The sequence below is a fragment of the Malania oleifera genome, chromosome 5 (assembly GCF_029873635.1).
Source record: "Malania oleifera isolate guangnan ecotype guangnan chromosome 5, ASM2987363v1, whole genome shotgun sequence".
NCBI classification, from domain to species: Eukaryota; Viridiplantae; Streptophyta; class Magnoliopsida; order Santalales; family Ximeniaceae; genus Malania; species Malania oleifera.
The window spans coordinates 30803824-30826741 of record NC_080421.1 but is presented as its reverse complement, the minus strand read 5'-3'; the positions used below and the strand labels follow the sequence as shown (position 1 = coordinate 30826741).

The window sequence follows — 22918 nt, the reverse complement described above, 5'->3', positions numbered from 1 at the left end:
AACAATTGAATATTATTTCATGTAATTTTCTAATTTTAATTGACTTGAGCCACTTGATGACTTGCATATTTTTAATTAAGTAGTGGTAATTGTTAAATCTATAATTTCATTTCAAATTAATGGACGAGGTGGTTGAAGAAACTGGAGAGGAAAATGTTATCCAACTAGTAACTGATAATGAAGTTACAATGAAGGTGGGCGGAAAATTATTATTGCAAAAGAGACTGAATGTTAACTCGACAGCATGTGTAGCTCATGCTCATTGCATAGACCTTATTCTTGAAGACATTGGTAAGAAAAGTAATATGAAGAAGGTCTTAGAAAATGCTAAAACAAAAACTTCTTTTATTTACAACCACACGTGGACAGTGAATTTCATGAAAAAATTCATAAATAACACAGAATTGCTTCGTCCTGCCATAACTCAATCTGCCACCAAATTTATCGCCTTGGAGACCATTGTTAGGCATAAACAAGCATTAAGGGAAATGTTCACATCTGATGCTTAGAAAAACTCAAGGTTTGGGATGGCAAAATCTAGCCCAACATATAATGCGAAGAAGATTATCATAGGGACAGAGTTTTGGCAGAAAGTCTCCCATATAATTAAAGTACAGGAAGCCATAGTGAAAGTTCTTAAATTGGTTGATGGTGATGAAAAACCAACTACGGGTTTCATATATGAGGCAATTGATAGAGCAAAGTTGGCAATTCATAAAGACTGCCGATTTGACAAAGATTATTAGAAAATTATTGATCATTGATGGAGTTTTCAATTGCATCAAGACTTACATGCAGCTGATAAGTGTAAATAAAATACAATTTCTTAATATTTCAACTTTTAAATCATGTGTAGTTGCATTAAAAATTACAAAACTAATACACTATTATTGATTAATATATTTGTAAATTTAATTTTAGGATTTTTTTGAACCCCCAATTTCTGTATGGTGCCCCACCCTCTTCTGAAGTTGCAAGAGAAGTTATGGATGGGGTTAAAAAAGTGATAACCAACCTGGTGCCTAATAGAGACACTCAAATTGGGGCTATTAATCAACAAAGTACTAGTTCTGTTGAATAATGAATTATTTTAACATTTTGTCAGACTTTCTATTATATATATCTAATTAATTAATTATACTTCACAATCTTCGCTTTCTTAGTTATTGCTATATCGGGACAGGTAGGAGACATTTGGAACTCCACTAGCTCAGAGGACAGTGAAACAAACAAATCCTAGTAAATGTGGCTAAATAATGGATGAATGGATCTATTTTGTCATTTTTTATGTCCAAATTTGACTTTTCAAACATACACTATATTGACATGTGTTTTTCTTTAATTATTTATGCAACCAAATGGTGGATTCATTATGGCATGTGTGCTCCTGAGCTACAAAAAATAGCAATCAGAGTTCTTAGCCAGACCACGACAGCTTCGAATTGTGAGCGTAATTGGAGCACCTTTGGCCTCATCCATACGAAAACAAGAAATAGACTAAAGTACATAAGACTACAACAACTTGTTTTTGTGCATTATAACATGAGGTTAAAGTAAAGACATACAATGAGAAAAAGCCAACAGGACATTGAAGATAGCTTTAACCCTATTAATTTAGACTATATTTTCGAAAAAGATGATCCTTTGAGTCCATGGTTACAAGAAAGAGAGGCACCATTACTCGACAATCAGGACAACTCACATTGGTTAGATGAAGAGGTCGATGGTACTGCACAACGAGATGATCAACCACCAATAAATGTGCATGATTCAAGTTCAAGTCCTGAACGTACACAAAGTAATGATAATCTTCGTTTGAACCCACCAAGTGATGATGATGGTGGTAGTGGACCTAGTGGTGCAAGGATTGGGGCTGGGGGTGATGGTGGTGGCGGTGCAAAATATGATTATGAGTATGATACAGGGACATCATTTGTAGGGGAAACATATCCTCAAAGTCGTTATGGACTACTTGATATACTCAAAAATTATGACTTGGGTATTCCTCCAGGGTTACCAATCTTCACAACCCAAGAGAAGGAGTGCTACTAGTGGTGACCCTAGGAAGAGTCATAGCGCACAAAGTAGAATAAGTCACCAACACTGAGGTCGTGATTCTCCTGAAGATTCATATGGTGTGGTTCGTAGTTTTGGCAACTTTGGTTTAGATGAATCATCATCACAATCATATGGATCTCATCCAACATATCCATCATCTCATAGTGAGTCTTGTTCTACACACTACCCAAAGCCAGCCCTAGCCCCAACTTATGGATATTATTCAAGATATGGTCAAGGAAGAGATTATGCACCTCCTATATCAGTTGGATTTTCACCGCCAGTACATTTTCAGGAGCAACGACGAAATAATGCAAACTTGGGTTTATTCAGCTATGTATTTCCTTAAGGGTGGGGAGATAATTCCCAATCCAATCTCAAGATACAGATGCAAATTATGAAGACCCTCCACGTCATTCTTTTTGGTAGTGACATGTGTTATGTTATAAATTTGTAATATTGTATTCATGTATTTTCAACAATTTATTGATATTTGATACTAATCATTTTTTAAATTCATGTGTAATGTGTTTATTGAGTATTGAGTCTCTTGACTCATTTTTAGTAACTTTATGTCTTTAATTAATTGATTCTTCATTTTAATTACATTTCTACATCTTTGTACCCATTAAAGTAATGCAAACTATAAAAACAAAAAAAACAAAAAATGTCATTTTTGTAAACAGCACACTAAAATTAATATAAAAATGATAATGCCTATTAAAAAACATTTGTAGGTTGAATGAAAGCCTTCAAAATTCATTAAAAATCATGTATTAATGGATTTCATGATTATTTTTTTAATTTTGGCATGGTTGTGCATGCATGAAAAAAAATCACGACCGTTGCGCCCACGACCTTTACGCAACGTAACCCACAACCGCGATTTCGAATGGCGACATAGAGAAATAGAAAAAGAAAATAGAAAACAGCAACAATACCAAACAGGCCTATAGTTTTTGGACTTTGTTATGCTTTTTGAACTTGGCATTCATTTTAGGAGTTCTTAATGTTTTTATCCCTAATTTGTCAAACATCTATTCTGACAAATCCTACGTTGTACTTCCACCATGCACACTGCATCAAATCGGTATCAGAGCAGGCTCTTCTTAGGGTATTTATAGATGGCTGCTAGAAACAGAGGAAGGAAGAGGAACTGCACACAAAGAGCCACGACTCATGCAACTTCTGAGGTGTTGCATGAACAGTAAGAGCAAATTTGAAACCTTGTGCAGCTTGTTCTTCACAAAGACAATCTAGGAAATGGAAGAAGACAGGATCATGAATGAGTAAGAGAACTCGAAGTCGAATCCAATCAGTTTTCTGACAATGGAAGTCATGAGTCTAAAAATGGAAAAGGTTCTGGACATAGAAGGCAAGTTCAGCACAACGAAAGGCCAGAATGGTGGGAGGATTGGATAACACAAGCTCTTTACAACTCTATAGAATATGGTGTTTCCGGTCAACCTTGCAGAAATTGATGGTGACATGGAACCTGCCAGATTGCCAGATTGGATGGACAGCATAGAGAGCTGCTTTGAGTACAAAGATATTCTAGAAGAGCAGGGAGTCAAGCTGGTGGCTGCAAAATTGAGGGTAGCTCCTTCTACTTGGTGGAGGGATTACCAAAATGATCGTGAACTTATAGGCAAGTGAAGGTCAGTGAAATAAAATGAAGGAGAAGCTCAAGACACAATTCCTACTGTGAGACTATGACCAAACTTTGCAAAAAAAAGTGCAAAATTTTAGGCAGCATGGAAGAGCATGAAAGAGAACATGCAGGAGTTTCATCAATTGACTAAAGGACTAATCTTTTTGAAACATAATATTTGAAAGTAAACCAATACATCAATGGCCTTCAACTTGCAATTCAAGAATATATAATCTTGCAACAACCATTTAAAGTGAGTAATGCCCATCAACTTGGTTTAAATATTGAAGCCCAAGTGGCATGGAATACATTCAAAATCAAGTGCATGACTGCAGGTTAGAGTTTCTTCCAGTCGCACAACCTCAACAGAAACACAGGCAGCACCTGCAGTCTGCACAGATGTTACTCACAGAAATCAGCCTTATAACCGACAGGGTCAGAATGCCATTAAGTGCTCAGGGTGTTTAGATCATGGACATCAATTAAATGAATGCCCAAAAAGGAAGCCCTATAGCACAAATCAATTCTTGAGAAAACCAGGAAGGCAAACTAGAAGGTGTTGGTGCAGAAGAGACAAACAATGATTGGGCATGAAGCTAACTTGGAAGAAGGGATGGAAGGTGATGAAGTAGGCAAAATGCTGGTTGTCCGGAGGTCCATAATTGCTTCTCTGGCCACAAATGATGAAAATTGATTACTAAAGAACATTTTCGTATATGCTGCACATCAGGTGGGGAACTTTGCAATCTAATGGTTAATAGTGACAGCAATGAGAATCTAGTAGCACAATAAATGGTGGACAAGCTGAAACTTAGACTGATAAATACCCACAACCCTGTCACATATTTTGGTTCAACGAAGGAAATTAGGGGCTTGAGACTTCAAAATCTTTGGAAATTTTTCAATGGGCAATTCATCCAAGGACTCAGTTTGGTCAAAAGCGGCGCCAATGGATGCATGCACATCTTACTTGGTCAGCCATGCAACATGATCGAATGACTGTTTATCATGCTGATACGAACACTTATTATTTCTGTTTTAATAGAAAAACGAAGGCGCTAAGACCAATAAAAATGACACTGTGATCAAAAGGGAGGCCAGATGTTCTTGTTCGCTTTCAGGTTTGAAGGATTTCATTCTAAGAATCAAGGAATGTGCAGTCTTTTATATGCTGTTCAGAAATCCATAAATCCATTCTTGTTTAATTCTGAAACATGTGAGAACACCGTTGGAAGAAGGCAAAGGCAATTCTTATTCAAGGACTTAATAGAAAGACATGAAGCCAGCGAGAACATGCTTGCCAAATTCCTCCCAAAAGATGGACATTTTAACCAGGGAAACAAGCTATACATTCTTTACAAAAGATTTTAATTTCTGAATTGCATGATATTGGCTTTGTTAGTTGAGATAAGATGCTGAATTTGTTTGCTGAAGGGTATTTTTGGCCTACGTTACGTCAAGATGCTCATGTGAAACGATGTTGAACATATCAATCTTCCAATTGCCAGTGGAAAACTATTGGTTCTACTGCTCCATGGTTGAGGTAAGTACAGGATGTTGTTGATTGCCCAAAAAATGAAGAGATATTCGTTTTGTATTTATTGTGAATGGCAGCTTCTCAAAAATGGAACATTTAAGAGCATGCAAAAAGACAAGTTACACTACACATGTAGCACATCAATTTTTCCAAAAGATTGTGAGGTTTCATGGCTTTCCCAGGACAATATAGATGGAAGTTTAAAATTCATACTTCTCTTACAAGCACTTCTGATTTCTAGTCATGTGGAAAGAAAAGCCTAACCATGAAAAGTCCTAGAACAGGATCTTATGCTGAGTGATGCCAAGATATATGAACCATTAAAGATTCAACTCATATAGAGCCAAGTTTCTTCTAAGCGCCAGGGGAAAACAGAGGCTGATGCATTGCTGTTGCTAGTATACATTTTCTGGAAAAATAGTCCACTCGCTGCCTTTAGTTGCAATAATAGTAATAGTTATTAATCATTCTTATCTAGGTCTCATTATTGTGGTCCAGTCAAAGTGTATCATTTCCCAAGTCCAACTATATTTCAAAGTTCATTTATGAGTCTAATTCCAAAATAAATATATGAGATCTTAAAGAGTCTAGAGAGCTCCAAACAGCTATAGTCAAGAATAATTATTTTCACTGTGCAAGGTTGTCAAGTGCTTATATTTATGTTAGTCCAGATATTGAAGAGGCGGTACAGAATTTTCCATTTTAATTTTGTTATGAATTTGGATTTGTTCAGAGTTTTTCTGAGAATTGGGGAGTGTGGGGTGAGGATTTCCTCAATTCAGTGGCTCCTTCCATAGCCTCTGCCGCTGTGCTTCTACACGATAAAATCTCTCTTTCCCACTAAAATCTGTAAGCAATTAGCCTTGATATGTCAGTTTAGAAATCTGACAGTTCCCACAGTGTATTTCCACCATGCATGCTGCATCAGTTTGATGCTCTACAAATATTTCTTTCAACATTTTTGTTCTTCCTCTAGGCAAAACAAGAATGATGTTGCTTTCAGCATGCTTTTTATCATTTACTTTCATTCAACTTATAACCCTAATTCTGATTCCTTTCCACCAAAAATTTTATTTGGGAAGCTAACATACTCTCCAAAATTAAGGCTTTTGCTTGGTCTAAAGCTCTTAATAACAATAATAACGCATCCAATAGGCTGGCCTCACTTGGTGTCGTTTTTGAATTTCTCTGTTTATGCAGAAAAAATATATATTTGTTCCATAAAAGGAAGCCAATAAAATTTTAGGATAACAAGTGTGTCCTTTAATCTATTTTAGTGGTGAAACAAATGCACATTTGTGCCTACACTATCCCTTTTCTAGGAGCATATGGAATAATATGTTTGCCATTCACGGAGAACAGTCGGTTCGCTCATCCTCTTCGGACAGTTTCCTTTTGCTTAAGGATAGGGGTTTTGGGACAGGCCAGAAAGTAATACTCTCAGGCTGTGTTCTGTTTGCAATTGTTTGGTGCACTTAGATGGAGCATGATGGAGGAATTCTTATGGCTGCGAGATTTCTTCAAATCAGTTGTAGTCCAGCTTGTTTTTGTAGCACTCACTGGAATTTTGCTACCATGCCTTTAAAGTGTCTCTTTAAATGATGAAGAAATTAGAAGGCTCTGCTTCACCAGGCTACTTTGCTTTGTTCATTTGTTTCTCGATATTCTTCTTCTCGAGGATTTCTTATCCTCTCTTGTACTTCTTTCTTTCTTCTCTTAGTAATCTCCTCACATTAAGTGCTCACACACACACACACACACAATGACACAAATAGATAGATAGGTAGATAGGTAGATATATATATATATATATATATATACATATATATATATATATATATAGATAGATAGATAGATAGATATGGAGAAGATGATGCACTAAACAACCATGCATTCACAACTACCTAATGGGAGACTATGATAGAAAAGGCGAGCCTGCTCCAATGCCATTGACTTGACAATTAACTCGAGGAAAAACCATGCCATTGCCAACACATCATCGTAAACTGGCCCTACACGGTAGCCCTTAGCCTGCACCAATTAAAGCAAAAACATAAGCAGAGTGCCAATCCGATGAATTTAATTCTAGTTTTTAGCACAACAGCAAGGACCAATTCAGCATAAACCAAACAAAACAAAACATTAATAGTCAACACTATGTTTTTTTCAGATCTTAATAATCAATACTCAATGGTTTATCAAACCCACAAATTCAAGAGCTCCATAACTTGCTTAAAGCATTAACACAAGCAACGCTATCAAAATGACAGTAATGACAACTTTATACCAATTTTGAATACTTTTGCAATTATATTACAACAAATTGACAATATAAGGCTCTTTCTTGATGTGATTTTGACTTTGTTATTAGTAAACTAATTTGGGATAGCCATCCCATCAGCTAACTTTTCTTCTGTTTTATTCCTCAACTATAATTGTCGGATTTTCACTGAGGGTCGGGGTCTGGGGCAAACCTATCTATTCATGGGTAAATTTCCTCATCAAAACATATATATAAATATATATGTGCTTGCGTGTGTGTTGGTACTTGAATGTGTCTGTGTTTCTATATATTCCTGTTTAACAGTCCCTGTACTCCATCATGATTGATTGCACCAAGTATCTACACAGACTCCCTGAAATTGAGAAGTTCACCATGCATCTTTATATGATCAGATGCATTTAAAGCACAGCATTTTATACAGACTGACACACAGCAACAATAGTAGATTTTAATTCCAAAATTGATTGTGAACATTCTTGTATTTTTCTTTGAAGTGTTTTTTTCCCCCATTGAATTTTTATTTTAAGTTATTTTTTTTTAAAGCTTGTAATGTTGAGTAATCCATTTCACTTTATGAGTCACTACATTCTACATACTCACAAACCATAGATTGTACTAACAGGCAGGCTATAAATGTTTGGTCTCACAATGCTGGAGGATTACCCCTTTTTAAGGCCTGGAAATGGATTAAAAGGATTTTAAAAATTCATCCAGACTCTATGGTTCAGCAGGCATATGCTCACAAAGGTTATTTTCTGCATTCACTCCTGCCTATTTTCAGCATTTACTCGTGCCCCCACCTCTGTCCCCTTGCTGTTTTAGCCTCACACTATTGACTTGCTGTGTAATCATTTCAAAGGTTATTGGAATTCATCTTTGGGCTGAGCCCTATACTTGACATTTGTCATGCTACTGTGTCAATAGACTAATGACTGAAATTTCTTTTCCATGCAGATACAAGAAAAATACAGCTTTAAGGATCCTACTTACTAATACGGTAGCATCTACCACTGTCCACTAATATCAGAAATGATACAACTATGGTGAAAGCAGCATCCTCTAACAGAATAGCATTTCAAGCCCTCCATATATGGTAAACAGCCACAGCCTGAGCTAGGTTATGAGCAACATGAGTAGAAAAATTTCCCAGAGTAGACAGCATGCAACCTCCTCATCCCAGCTAAAAGAGTTCCTAGAGCACCTTAAGGATGCAACAGATTCTGGTATATTCCTCTAGCGACGTCACACTTAAAAAGCCAAAAAAAAAAAAAAAAGGTATGTACTTTCAGGGCATGATGACAAAAGTAGCAAGTGGAGGAGCTTATTTTCACCCAAGCAAAAAGCTTATCCAAGGTTGATAGCCTATTCAGAGCAGCAACTCTGCAGGAAGGTCTTCTTTGCCATTTTCAATGGCTATTTGTAATGATGGCTGAGACTCTGGCATTTAAAGGCACAACAAAGCCAAAAGATACAATGAGATAAGCCCATTTTTATAGCTAGAGCGCTCAAAGGATTCCAATTGTCAAAGAAGAGATAAGTGTTATCACCATCGCCAATGATGTGTTTTATGATTCTGCAGGCAGCATCCCTATCTTTAAGTTCATAGTTTTGTGTTTTAATAGTTGGAAGACTACTAACTTATAGTAGTCATAAATGCCTAGCAAGTATTTTGGTGTACTCTTAAGCTGATACATGCACATCATTATTGCAAAGAGCCCTATATTTCTGACATTCAGATATTTCTTCCATCATAATCATTTTAGACACCACTCTTCCAAAACCCATTGGTCTTTCATTATCATCCCTAAACAAGAATCCTCACTCCTTAAAATCAGGAGCAGTTTTAATTCCCCTATAAACAAAAACTTTATAGTAGAAACATTCAAAAAGTCTCTTTCTTCAACAATTTGATCTGCTGCTTTAGCAGTTTCAATATGTTTGCAACCATGTAGCCACCATGTCCGCCCACTTGAAACCTATTCCACCATTCTTTTTGCTTCCAAATTCTTCATCTTTTAACCACATATACTTGAAATGAAAAAGGGTAAGACCCCAATGAGCCCCTCCTACATCCAACGAAAAACGATGGTGATCCGCTGTAAGTCTTGGCAAAGGGTCCAACACAAACAGTGGGAATTGCTTTTCCTAATCCATAGCTACCAATTCAACAGAGATCTCTATTGATTCTAGAAAGGGAGAGCTGCTCCCTAAAGATTGTCTCAGCCAATCTAAGACCAAAGATCACATCTAGGCCCTGTGCTCAACTAATCAACCTACTCAGCACACCAACCCCAAAAGAAGCCTTGAACCACTACAAGTTGTAATGAACATACTCACTGCAAATAAACAACACCTAAACCATTTACTCCAAACTAAACTCAAAACCCTTCTTAACCATCATCTTGTCCAAAAAGCACACCCCCCACCCCCAACCAAGAACATCCTCAAGTCTCAACCACCTCATTTTTCTATCAGTAAAAAAAAAATTTATTCATGGAAGGAACCACCAACAATGAAGAATGTCCATAAGGTATGAAGAATGTCCATAAGGTCTAAATCAGAAAAAGTATCAGGAGTAAAATAGCCACTGAACCAAGAAGTAAGAGAGATCAGCCATTCGCTTTTCAGCATAAAAAGCATTGTGGCTGACCCTTCAAAGGCCCTTTTGTTCCTTTCCTTCAAATGGTGATAGGAATAAAGGGCAAAGCTGTTTTCTTTTCTTTGATGGAACAATAACCCTTCCAAGCCCAAATTTCCATCTCCACTGATTTGATTTTGGCCTGCTGTTGCCCTGTCAAAGCAAGATTCCAAAAGTCTGTCTTCCATAGGCAATGGAGGAGGATGTGATCAACATATTCAGCCTTGTTCTCACAAAAGTAACACTAACTTACCAAGAAAAGGCCTCTTTCCCGCAGGTTGTTGATAGCAAGTACTCCCAAGGCAGCTTTGCAAGAAAAAAAAAAAAGGCAACTCTGGTGGGAGCTGCAGTCTTCCAAATGCATTTCCAGGGTGTGAGGCTGTTCTCAACCTTATTGATCAGATTCTTATAGAAAGAATTGGCAGGAAAAAAAAAATGCAATTTTTGTTCAGGGTCCACCATGGATCATCAAGTAAATTGTTGGAAAAGCAAACATCATATATTTTTTCCAAGGAAATTAGTGTAGTTGACAGTTCCCAATCATTAATGTTCCTCAAATGAGGGAGGCATCACTCCGGAAAAAAAAGAAACACAAACCGATGCTAAGTTGAAGCAACCAAAACTGCATCCAAAGTCTGTCTATCCTTAATGAAAGTAAACTGCTCCTAGCAACTATGCCCTCTAAAACCTCTTAAAGCCTCTTAGACAAAGCCAAGATTTTTTAGAGGCCAATAACCAAAATTAATGGGACAAAAATCCCTCACCCTCCTAGAATGCACCTTCTTCGGAACATGAGCAATAAAAATAGAGCCCACATTGCTCCCCGCCACCCTGTACCAATCAAAGTCATGAAACACCCAACCATTCTCTTGAATCACCTCATCAATCTTGAAAGAATGCTATTGTAAAACCATTAGGGCCTGGGGCCTTACCCCTCTCCATCTCAAAGACTGCCACAAACTGCCTCTATGACAAAATATCTTTCTAGTGAGACTAGTAAGTGCCCATCAATGGGACTCTAATCAAACCCCTCTAGCATCAACCTGTGCCAATAACTCTGTATTTACAGCTTCCATTAGAAATCTGAAACCATCTCTCAAATTTTCTTAGGATCCCATACCACATGCCCCAGATCTAACCCCAACCCCTTAATAAGACTTCTCCTCCTTCTCTCATTAGCTACCGTTTGGAGTTGCAGTCCCCTCTTTTACCCAATTTATCCTTAACTTCTGTCTCCAATAAACATCCACTTGAAAAAGAATCACTTAAAAAGGTCAACCCTTCTAGCCATATCCTCTCTACAAAACCCACTCCACCCATCCACCAAACCAAATACTTAATCTAAATGGAATAAAAATCTTCTCCTCTTTTATGTTGCCAAAAATATCATTTTCCATACTTACAAATTATTTTTTCACAAGCTTCAGTTTATTCATAATTTTAAACCTGCCCACCCTTGAAAACAACATGCTCTCCACCTAGAAGGGTGCGCGAACCACATATCTTAAATCTATAAGAGGCAGGAAGCCATTGAATCATATCAACATCCAGCAACACGGCGCAATGATCCAAAACTGACTTAACTAAAACCTGCTGAACAACATTTGGAAACATGTTCTAATCATTAGTAAGCAAAAATTTATCAATACAAAAGGAGGCTAGTTTCTCTCTCGAGGCCACCCAAGTGAAGTGAGCCATACCCCAATTTTGCAGCTCGTTTAATAAACAAGTCGAACCTGAACATGAATAGGTTTGGCTCACTTCGGTTTGTGAGCAGCTCAATTATAGGCTCCATTTGAGCTAATTTAATAAACTTGGATTAGCCTCATTCATGGGCTAGTTTAAAAAGGTTGAAATGGGGTTGATATATTGTAGTGGACTTAAAAGTAGGGACTATCTGGGCATGATCTTATTTAGCTTAAACTCTATAACAAAAAATTAGTTACAGAGCCAATGCAAAAGACCAATAGGCTAGCTTAATGGGGACAAAAAACCTCTAAGGCAGTATTAGTAAGAGCCCCTTTCACTTTTTGCCTAACAATACCCTAACCATTCATAAGAATCTCATTAACTTGGCACAGCAAGGGCTTGTGAGCCCATTCATTTGTAAAACAAACAAGCTTGAGCTCAAATTAAGCTCAAGCTCAGTTAAAGTTTAATAAATATTCTAGAGCATGTAAAGCTCGACTCAACTCACTTGCAGCCCTACCTAGAGCCTCCTAATATATCAATGCCAAGCCAATTGACATTGAATCCAAAACAAACCCCACTCCCCCCCCCCCCCTCTTCTTTCATCCCGGAAGAGGGGGGGGTGGGGGACACCATCATTGGCTACAAAGGCAAATAAGACTAGCTGGGTCATCAAGAAAAAAACCTCATAGAAAGACGAAAACCACCACTCCCCAAAACCTTCCAAATCTAATAAAAAAAGACACAACCTTGCACTCTCTAACAAAAGCTACCCAAGCATCCAGCGCAATTTTCTTCACGACCCCCCCCCACCCCCCCGCAGAGGGTGCTTGAGAAGAAGGGAAAAACCAAACATCCACCCTCCTCTAATTTTGAATTCTGAAGGGATAAAATATCAAGAGAAACTCTACAGATTAACTCTTTCTAAGTTTCAACACTCCACGGTTTCTACGTTCTCGACATCCAAAATGAAGCCCAAAGAACTCTTTAGTAGCACAAGATATCTACCAACAGTATATAAAGCTAAATTTTTGAGCTTTCATTGATTCTTTTGGGCTTAAAGTTCTCAAATCAAAACCCTTGTTGAATTCTCTATATGAACAGGTACATCCCTTATGAGGCAGCCCAACTTCATGACCTTGAAAAGCCCTTTGAAACAAGCCCAAAATTCTTTGAAAGGGCCTAGATGAATGGGCTTTGCCTTGGATTCCCACTAGCAATTCTTTGAAATGGGTGGCTTCTAGTTTTCTTCCACCCTCAAGCTTCTTCGGTCACCCAGTATAGAAGTACATACACACACACGCTTCCTCACCCTCCCAAGAATCCAAATGCAGCAAGTTTTGCTCTCCCCCCTTTTGTCCCTTGGTCATCTCCCTTTGATCTTTCACCATAAGCATTAAAGTTCCCTTTTTAATACACCCTCCTGGTGAGGGCATTGACCTGAGAAGGTAAAGTGCCCTACTCCAGAATCTGCAATCTAGCCCGAACGCCCCTTCAGATAACTCAGAAGTCCTGAATCCCTCATTAAAAACTTTCTGCTTAGTGCTTTCCCCTTTGTTGAATCCTACACCAGTTTGCCTATATCTTTCAAGCAATACCAAATTTTCCACCAACCATATTCTTTGAAACCTGCAGGAATGATGATATATTGTGTTCCTCTGCTCTTCACTTCTATAAGCATCAATACATGCTCATTAGGTTGCATATGGCATGCAAAAAGAGAGACCTGTCATCCTTCGTCAACTTTCTTAATCAACATTATCCAATCTCAATTACATCAGGGGCAAATAAGCCTAGAACGATCACGAGCAAACCATAACAAATCATATTTCACATAATACAGGCCCAAACATTTCTTATTCCATGGAAAACCAAAAAAATTAGAGTAATTGATGAATATCAAATTAAAATAAAAACAATCATTTTTCCAATTCTGTCACCGAAAAAAAAAAAACACACACACACACACACACAAAAACAAAAAAACAATATAGCTGAAACATATAAAGGATGAACATACTTAAAAGCAGTAACTATGAAATGACCAAATCACACCATAAAATTTCAAAAGCAATGAGACTGGTGAGACAAACTTACCTTACTGCGGGCCAAACTTCCCCAAACAGTAGATAAACCAGGATAAACTGGTGGTTGACGACCCCCAAAGTCATCAAAAGCATAATCTACATAGTTAACTAGGAACCGATTTCTTTCTGCGTCATCAACAGATTCTTGTTGCACCCTGAATTTGTAATACCAAGTAAAATCTAACACTTAAAGCCAAACAGAACAGTAAAAGTTATCTACAAAGGCTAATCAACTTATTCTCAAGCTAAATAAAACAACAAAGAGATACCATATCAGGCAGAGATTAATTCTAGTCCTTTTGCTTTCCAACATGGTTTCATATGAACAACTTTGCAAGACCATGTTTTCTATGAACAATTTTGTTAAGACCAAGTAAACAAATATCACCAGCTACACCCAACTGTTTAACGTTAAAGATACTGTTAACAACAAATAACTAAGTGCGTCAATCTAGTCTTGACATCACTTCAACGCCTCATATTTGTGTTGGACAATGTGTCTAAGCATCATTTTTACCTAACAATAACCATAAATGAGATACAAACCTGGTCAAGATATTAACCATGGCTCTGAAGGCTGCAACCTGAAAGAAAAAAGAAAAACAACATAGCAAACAGAAACATGCAATGAAAAATAATTATAAAAAAAAAAAAAAAAGTTAAATTGAAGCTGAGGTAGCCAAGGAACAAAATGTTCCAATAGAAACATCAGGGTTATTATTTGGCAGATAATAATACAGTATATATAAAGCAGATAATAATGAATTCAGAAACACGACAGATTTGTAAAAACCCAGCAAAATTTAATGACATACTTGGAGTGTTTCACCGCCACTGCCTATGAGATGGAGAAGCATATTTAAAATTGGGTGCAGAAACTGAAGCAGCGCAATAGAATCAACATTCTTGAAACTGTTGATGGCCTGCACAAATATTAGGGCCCATTCGTATCAAGCCTCACCATGAATCCGCCCATTTCCAAACATGCATTGTAATTCTATTTCCAGAAATATTTGCTTTCACAAAATATGATGCCAAAACATGTTCATCAACAATCATCATCAGTTAGAAAGATGTCGTGCATTTCAAAATTTACCCATTTTAGCAAGTAACATTCAAACATGATAATGGAAATTCACCCATTTTAAAAGTACACAGCAATCCCACACTACAAGAACCCAGCTCCACTTCTTAGATACTATATTCTCCCCCTATTTTCATAAGAGGGGGAAAATTGCATGTGGCATAAACCGATGTTAGTTTTTTTTTTGCTGCTACAAGCTTTCCCAGACCTTTGTTAGATAATTTTTTGCTGCTACAAGCTTTCCCGGATCTTTGTTAGATAATGTTGAATTCTGAATTCCAATTGTAACTATATATGTAAACAAGTAATTAGTCAAACGTAGTAGTGTGGTAACAGCATTATTTTTCATAGTTTTCTTATTGAAAAAAATAATTATTATATTAACCGAGAAATAATGTACAAAGCAAGAGAATAAGGAATCCTCCTAATAAAAAATAGAAAAAGCTTAAAAAAAAAAAGGAAAACCATATAATACAGAACAGCCAACCAATCATGCTGAACATCCTCAAAACACATTCCCTTGAAACAAACAGCAGCAACACCCCATAAAGAATCCAAATATTGAATCATATCCCAAACCAAAAACCAAGAAATCTTCTTCCCCTTTTAAAGATGAAAGCATTCCTTTCCATCCAAATACACCACAACACAGCACACAACCCATGTCTCTATAAGGCTGACCTGTCTTTACTCCTCCTGGACCCCCAAAAAAAGAAATAGCCAACATATCGTCCGCCAACTCTAGAAAAGCACAACTTTCCCCAACAAAACCAAAAAATCTGTTCCATATTCTCCAGGAGAAATAAAAATGCATAAACAAATGGGAGGAAGAATCAGAACTATCAAATCAAAGGATGCACATATCCAGATAATGCCTTAGAAAGCCTCCTACTGTCAACAGATTGTTACCGATAACTCCTATTAAGAATAACCAACCAATTAAAGGCCCAAATTTTAGAGGGAACTTGCACCTACCAAATACTATGATAGCGCAAAAAAAATACATGTTTTTTCCATATCAAAGACTCAAAAAAGATATGCTAGAAAAGTCCCTCGAAGAATCCAGCACTCACTTCCTCACATCCTCCCCATTGGAAGGACAGCAACCCTCCAACGTAATAAATATAATAGCTCCTCCACTACTCTATCATTAGAGATCTACAGAAGTGGAAATCCTATGAAAAATTCTCCCCATTAGATAGCAAAAAGGAAGAAAGGGCCCAATACGCAACAAATAAAGACGACACAAACAAGGAAATGACACAAAAAGAGACAAACCGCAACCCATTGGTCTTCCTAGAAACAAATTTGACACCCTTTACACCCTCCCCTTCCCACCAAAGAAAGAAAAAAATATTAGAGATAAAATGTGGGCAAAGCACTAAAACGGAGTTATACATCTCCAAGGACTCTCAAAAGGATATAAAAGCATAAAACCCACATTAGTATCCAGCCCATTTTCTTGTAAGCAATATTTACTTTTAATTACTATATGCCAAAGTGAGTTCACCTCTAAAGGAAGCCTCCATAACCATTTATTCATCAATGCAAAGCTTTTAGACACAATTTTGCTAGACCCGAACCTTAATCCTGTTTAGACCAGAACCCTACCTTCCAACTAACCGAATGTTCTTTCTTCTCCCCAACATCAGACCAAAGAAAATATCCCATGATTCTCTCAATAGTCCTAGCTACCCCTATAAGAACTTTAAAATGGACAAAATAAAGAAAAACACTAGAAATACAAGATTTGAGCAAAAGTGATAACCAGCTAAAGAAAAAAGAGTATCCTTCCACCCGTTCAGGCGCTTATCCACATTCAATGCCACAAGAGCCCAAAGCCCCCAATCTAAGATTGCCGCCCAAAGGAACCCCTATGTGCATCAAAGGCTAATCTAGGGGAGCACACCCCACTCCGGAAGCCAGCTACAGAGATCTAGCAACCCTCAAAAATTGTTCTAAGTGCTAGCCTAGTAGGGCCATACACACAAACGTAGACCATCACTAACCCCTACCTCCAATATGTTACAAAACCAATAAGGAAATGAGACCCACTAGGCTATCAATCTCGAAAATGGAACAAGGGTTCTATAACTAAAAATCCCCAATCCTTCGAGAAGGAAGAAACTCCCACTCCTCCATCTCCCCTCCCATATACCCCTAACCACCCCCCATCCAACCTCTCAAATTTTTTCATGGATAAAAACAATAACAAGAGCATAGTCTTAAATTTCCACGAAATTGTCGAAATTTCTAGTTTCCATCACCCTCGAAATCGAAATGGCAGTCGATTTCGGTCTTGCATAATTTTCGTCGAAATCTCAACAAATCATCCAAAATTTATCGATATCTCAAAATTTTAGGAGTGAAGTGAAATTTCTATCTTAATTTATTTTATCGAAACAAAATATTATTACAAGTGCTTTTGAAATTATATGAAAAAAATAACTTACAGTTTTATTTAACCATTCATGTCTAAATTATGATTATTTGTATACTAATTAATATTTAAATGATTCATGAATTTCATTTGTATTAACTAAATATGTTTAATGTACATTATCCTACAAATATGTTTGACCATGCATGTTTTTCGAAGTATTTGAGATGTTTGACCATGCATGTTTTTCCTCACATATGAGAGTGACCCCATCTTCTTGAGTGTTTTTGAGAGTATACCAGCAAGACTAAGCCAAACCAACCATTCTGTAGGTGTCCGAAGATGACTCGGGAGAGATGAATCATTCACTTAACACCCTAACCTTTGTGTTCCCTCCCTTTCTCTTCTCTAACCTCTCGCGGTTCAGATCTGAAACCCTAACTCTCACTCTCGGATCTGAAACCCTAATTCTCTTTCATTCTCCCTCACTCTCAGATCCCTTTTTAACTCTCTAGATCTCTCTCTAACCCTCAAGAACTCTCTATTGACCTCTAAAACTACACACCCGTTTTACGAACAGTGCCTAATTAAGCATGAATTATCCCTGAATGGAATATAATGGTCTTTAATTAGCACCTTTAAAAAACCATATAATGTGATAATTTGTAGTTGTACTAAAAATAAATACTACTTCTCCACAACTTTTAAGTTTAATGGAACCCAGCATTTCCCCTTAGATCAATAGATGGCTTGCTTTTGAACAATTCAGCGAATTCTTTGAATTTATTGTCTTCTTCTAGTATAATATCCAATTTATGCCTAATACTATTTTACAACTTTTCCACCTCATACAGAAGATAGATGTATTTAATTTGTAATATATTAGTCCTAAAACTTATATTATTGTGTTTGTTAACCATTTCTAAGTTTCACAAAGAATTCCATGCTTTACTACTAATTTCCGTCATTTTTTCAAATTGAAATTGAAATTTCCGTACTTTTGGAGCTTCGAAATTTGACTCGAAATTGAAATTTAAGACCTTAATCACGCGTACTCCTACTCAAAACTTCCTTAATAAGCCCTCTCTTCCACACCCCTAGTCCTCTCACATTCCAACTGTATTCATAGATTAACAGATTTAACCCCCTACCAACATGCTTTCCACCCCCCCCCCCCCCCAAAAATAAAAATAACTAGTTGAACTAGCTGACTTACTCAAACTCCTTTTGCATCTTCTTTTTGTTCCTCTGGTAAGTCCTATGACTAACAACCACCTTCAATTCCTTTCCTAAAGGGCTTACTAACTTAATACCCATACCTTCAAGGAGTTCTTGTGGGTCTTGGTTGTCTGCTATTTAATGGATGTGATTTCCCCCTTATTAGGTTCCTCCCTTTGGCACAAGGTTATTATTAGTAATTTTCAGAATATTATGAATGGATATAATACCTTTTGAGAATTTAAACCCCTTTTGTTTTCCTTATTCAATTCAGTCACAACATTACCCACGTCAATTCCTGAGGCAGTCACGCACTAGGGACAGCAGTAGGACAAAATTCCAAATCAGAAACAAAGGCCAACGACCTTGATCATCTGTATTACTAGGTGGCAAACATCAACCTGTGCTTCTTCATAGGAACTCTCAAGTCCATCATTCCCCATTTCCTCTTGCCCAAACAAAACAAAATCTCCCAACGTCATTGCACAAACTGTAGGCTCTTAAAATATTTTCTGAGGAGATCTTAAGTATGCACCCTCAACATCTATCCTAGTTTCTGTGATCAATTGATCAAGTAATATCATTTTCAGTTAAGCTCTCCAACTCATCATCTGACTCCATGCCCTCTTTATCATTACATCCCCCAAAATCTGAGACCTCCTCATGGTTACATGTTACACCATAGCAGACAATAATTAATACATAGCTTGCTGAATTGGGACAGCACTGTGTGCGCTGAAGACATTGTTGACCTCTTGTACCATCCTCAACCATAACTTCCTTAGAACTACCAACATTGTGCATCATGAGTTTGCAATTTGCGAATCTTCCCTTCATCAAAACCATGAACCCCACACATTTTTCAGTCCAATACTTGGCCTATCTCATTCATAGCTTGCACAACTTGTCAAATTTTCTTGTTAACTTCCAGATTCATGTCTTCTTGATTCCGCAAAAGCTTTCTCTGGATTCTGCATCAGCTGAGATTTTAAATACGCAACCTTCAAAACATTTTCCCCAAGGTTACCCAGCTCATATTCAATTAACTTACCTGACCCTTCTCCACTTAGTATCTGACCAACAACAACTAAACTACCCAACCCATCAGCACCCTTTCTGTGTCCCATCAAAAATTTAATTACCCAGCCCATCTGCACTCTTATTGCCCAGTGCAACTACTCCCTTAAAGGTTATGAAGATGTTCTCTTTGCACTGTATTGTAGTAACCTGGCTGGAATACTAAAATTTTTTTCAGAATGAGATTATTAGTGGGATTTCTTGGAGACATGATTCAATACATGCCTTGCCAAAGCACAGGCTGTTTTAAGGGAAGTTGTTTTCAAGATATCAGCAAAGACTGCAGTATTTTTATTAAGATGTATTTTGGTGTTTTTTGAAGATGATGTGTATTCATTTTATTTTTTCTGTTCATTGAGGACTTCTTGTTCTACTTTTTTGTAGCTTTTTCCTCTGCTTTTTTTTTAAATTCAAAAGAAATTCATTACGAGAAAAGACCGAAAATTATAAAGAGTCGAGGATAAGTAATCCATGTAAAAATAAACAGAAAGAAAAATAATTACATGCGATTTGAAAAAACCCATTATATGTCTAATAACAAGACTCCTTGGGGGGGGGAAAAACTGCAGAATGAGCCCAAAAAAAGCCAAAAAAATAAATATATCCCAAAGAACAGGTAAGGGACTTGTTTTGTCTTTAAAAATCCTTGTGTTCCTTTCAATCCATATAGTCCAAAACGGAGCAAAAACCATACATCTCAAAAGAACTATTTGTTTCTTACTCCTCCCAAAGCCTGTGAATTACTTCAACAAAAAAGCTTCAACAGTCTGCAGCATTACCAAACCTTCCTCTGCTTATTAATTATGTTTCCTTTTCTATTAAGAAACTAATTTTTTAAAAAAATTAACAAATTTTCCTTTATACAAAAATTAAAAACAGAAAATTTGTCCAAAATCTTTTAGATAGTAGTTGTAAGGGATGACCCCATTATAATTTGATAAGTTTTTCATTTTTTATTTGCATGTCAATGTTTTTTGAATCAAAGACAATAAAAAAAATATGTATGATTTAATTAATGAAAATGCACAACAATAAAAATATTAAAATATTAAAATAAAAAATATATAAATCATAATTATTTTACTCAATTATTATATTTTGACCAACACTAAAACTCAACAAAAACTGCTACAGAAAACTAGCAACATGTTTGGTTAATATTTCCAAAAATAAAACAAATTAAAACCTAATTGATCGCATTTTAGCTTTAGCCCTTGGATTAAATAACAAAAAAAAAAGTATATATAATTGAGATAATGAATAATGAAAAATGCAATAGAAAAAAAAAATAGAAAGTATTATTTAAAAAAAAACATTAATTATAGTTTATTTACTCAATCCTCATATTTTTAAACAAACATTTTAGTGCTCTACGAACAATTCTATTGTATGACAATTGAAAATTGGTTAAAAAAAATCAAAACTTTAATTATATTCTTTAGAAATTTTATGGATATTATTTTTATTTTGATTAAATTCACATGGTTAGTTTTTATTGGAAATTGTGTATAAATTGATTTAATCAAAAAGAAAATTCTGCATTTAAAAATTACAAGAAGTTGCTACTGAATCTGGTTTTCAGCTTTTACCATAACAAGTTTACGCTGACAACAGAAACAGAAAATCAGCAATTTAGACAATTACATTGTCATCACCTGTTTGTTCATTATACTGAAATGTAAATAGAAAACTAAAAAAATGGTTCAAACATTCCCTTAATCTTCAACTCACTAATCTCAAAACACTCCTTATCTGTTTTGGTCCACTGGCTATGAACCTGTTGATTGAGGAACCTTCGGCCCATGGCCTTAAATTTCCACGACATTGTCAAAATTTCAGTCAAAACTTCCGGTTTCCGTCACCCTCGAAATTGAAATGGCAGTTGATTTCTGTCTTGCATAAATTCCGTCAAAATATCAACAAATCATCCCGAAATTTATTGAAATCTCGATATTTCAGTGAAACTTGTTGAAATTTTAACCATACAATGAAATTTCCTCGGAATTCAAATAAGAGGCTTAGGAGTGAAGTGAAATTTTTCTTAGTTTATTTTATTTATTTTATCAAAACAAAATATTATTACAAATGCTTTTGAAATTATATGAAAAAATAAACTTGCAGCAGCATTTTATTCAACCATTTATGTCTAAATTATCATTATTTGTATAATAAATAATATTTAAATGATTTACGAATTTTATTTGTATTAGCTGAATATGTTTTACTGTACATTATCTTACAAATATGTTTGAGACACATACTATATTACAACTTTTCCACCTCATACACAACATAGATGTATTTAACTTGTAATATATTAGTCCTAAAACTTACATTATTATGTTTGTTAATCATTTCAAAAGTTTCACAAAGAATTCCATGCTTTACTACTGATTTCCATTATTTTTTCGAATTGAAATCGAAATTGATATCGAAATCAAAATATCTGTCAAAATTTCCATATTTTTGGAGCTTCAAAATTTGAGTCAAAATCGAAATTTAAGACCATGCTTCAGCCAACTAATTTTTGGCCCAACAATTGTCATCATCTTGTTCAATGAAGTGTAGAAAACTAAATAAGTGTTGACATACTGCCACCGCAACTCTGTCTTCGACCTTGCGGAATAGCTACATCACCTTTAAAAAACCCACATAATAAAACATTTGGTTGCTTTCCACCCTCTCAACTCTGTCCACAAAATTGCGCCAGCCACAAACATCCTTGCATGATTGCCCACCATCGCTCCTGCAAACCAGAAGGCTTCACCTCCTTCAAACCCACAACCGATCTCAATGCATCATGAAGTAATCTCCAAATATCTCCATTTAAAACCCCCAGAATGCAAATTTGAAGAACACCTGTGGCCTGCCGTTAAATCTCAACACACACTGAGAAACCCACCAATACACATGGATCAAACCACCACCCAAGATCAGAAGCTTCCCAATTTTCCTTCTCCAATCAAAACACCACAAACAAACCAGAAAACAGAAAACAAACATTTACATATCCACCCTGCCACCCACAATGAAACCCTAACCCAAACGATTCCATTTTAGATTCTTCTCCAACAAATGAACAAATCCTCCTCCTCTCTAGTCACAGCTAAAGAAGAGTCATATTTGCGGGATTCTACCACTTTTTCTCTATCCCTGCAGCAGGTTTTGCCCTTAAAATGAGCCCTTGTGTCATTGGAGACAATTTTTGAAGGCCT

The 22918-nt window shown here is 36.3% G+C and overlaps 1 protein-coding gene across 1 annotated transcript in view; it reads right to left on the bottom strand.

The window, feature by feature from the left end:
• LOC131155773 (guanine nucleotide exchange factor SPIKE 1) overlaps positions 1–22918 on the bottom strand; it is a 134142-nt gene that overhangs the window by 68054 nt on the left and 43170 nt on the right. Inside the window, exons 15-18 of the mRNA XM_058109165.1 lie at positions 14760–14867; positions 14491–14528; positions 13955–14099; positions 7151–7277 (exon numbers count right to left, since the gene is read on the bottom strand). Of these exons, the coding sequence (XP_057965148.1) occupies positions 7151–7277; positions 13955–14099; positions 14491–14528; positions 14760–14867 (418 nt within the window). The remainder of the gene's footprint in view (positions 1–7150; positions 7278–13954; positions 14100–14490; positions 14529–14759; positions 14868–22918) is intronic.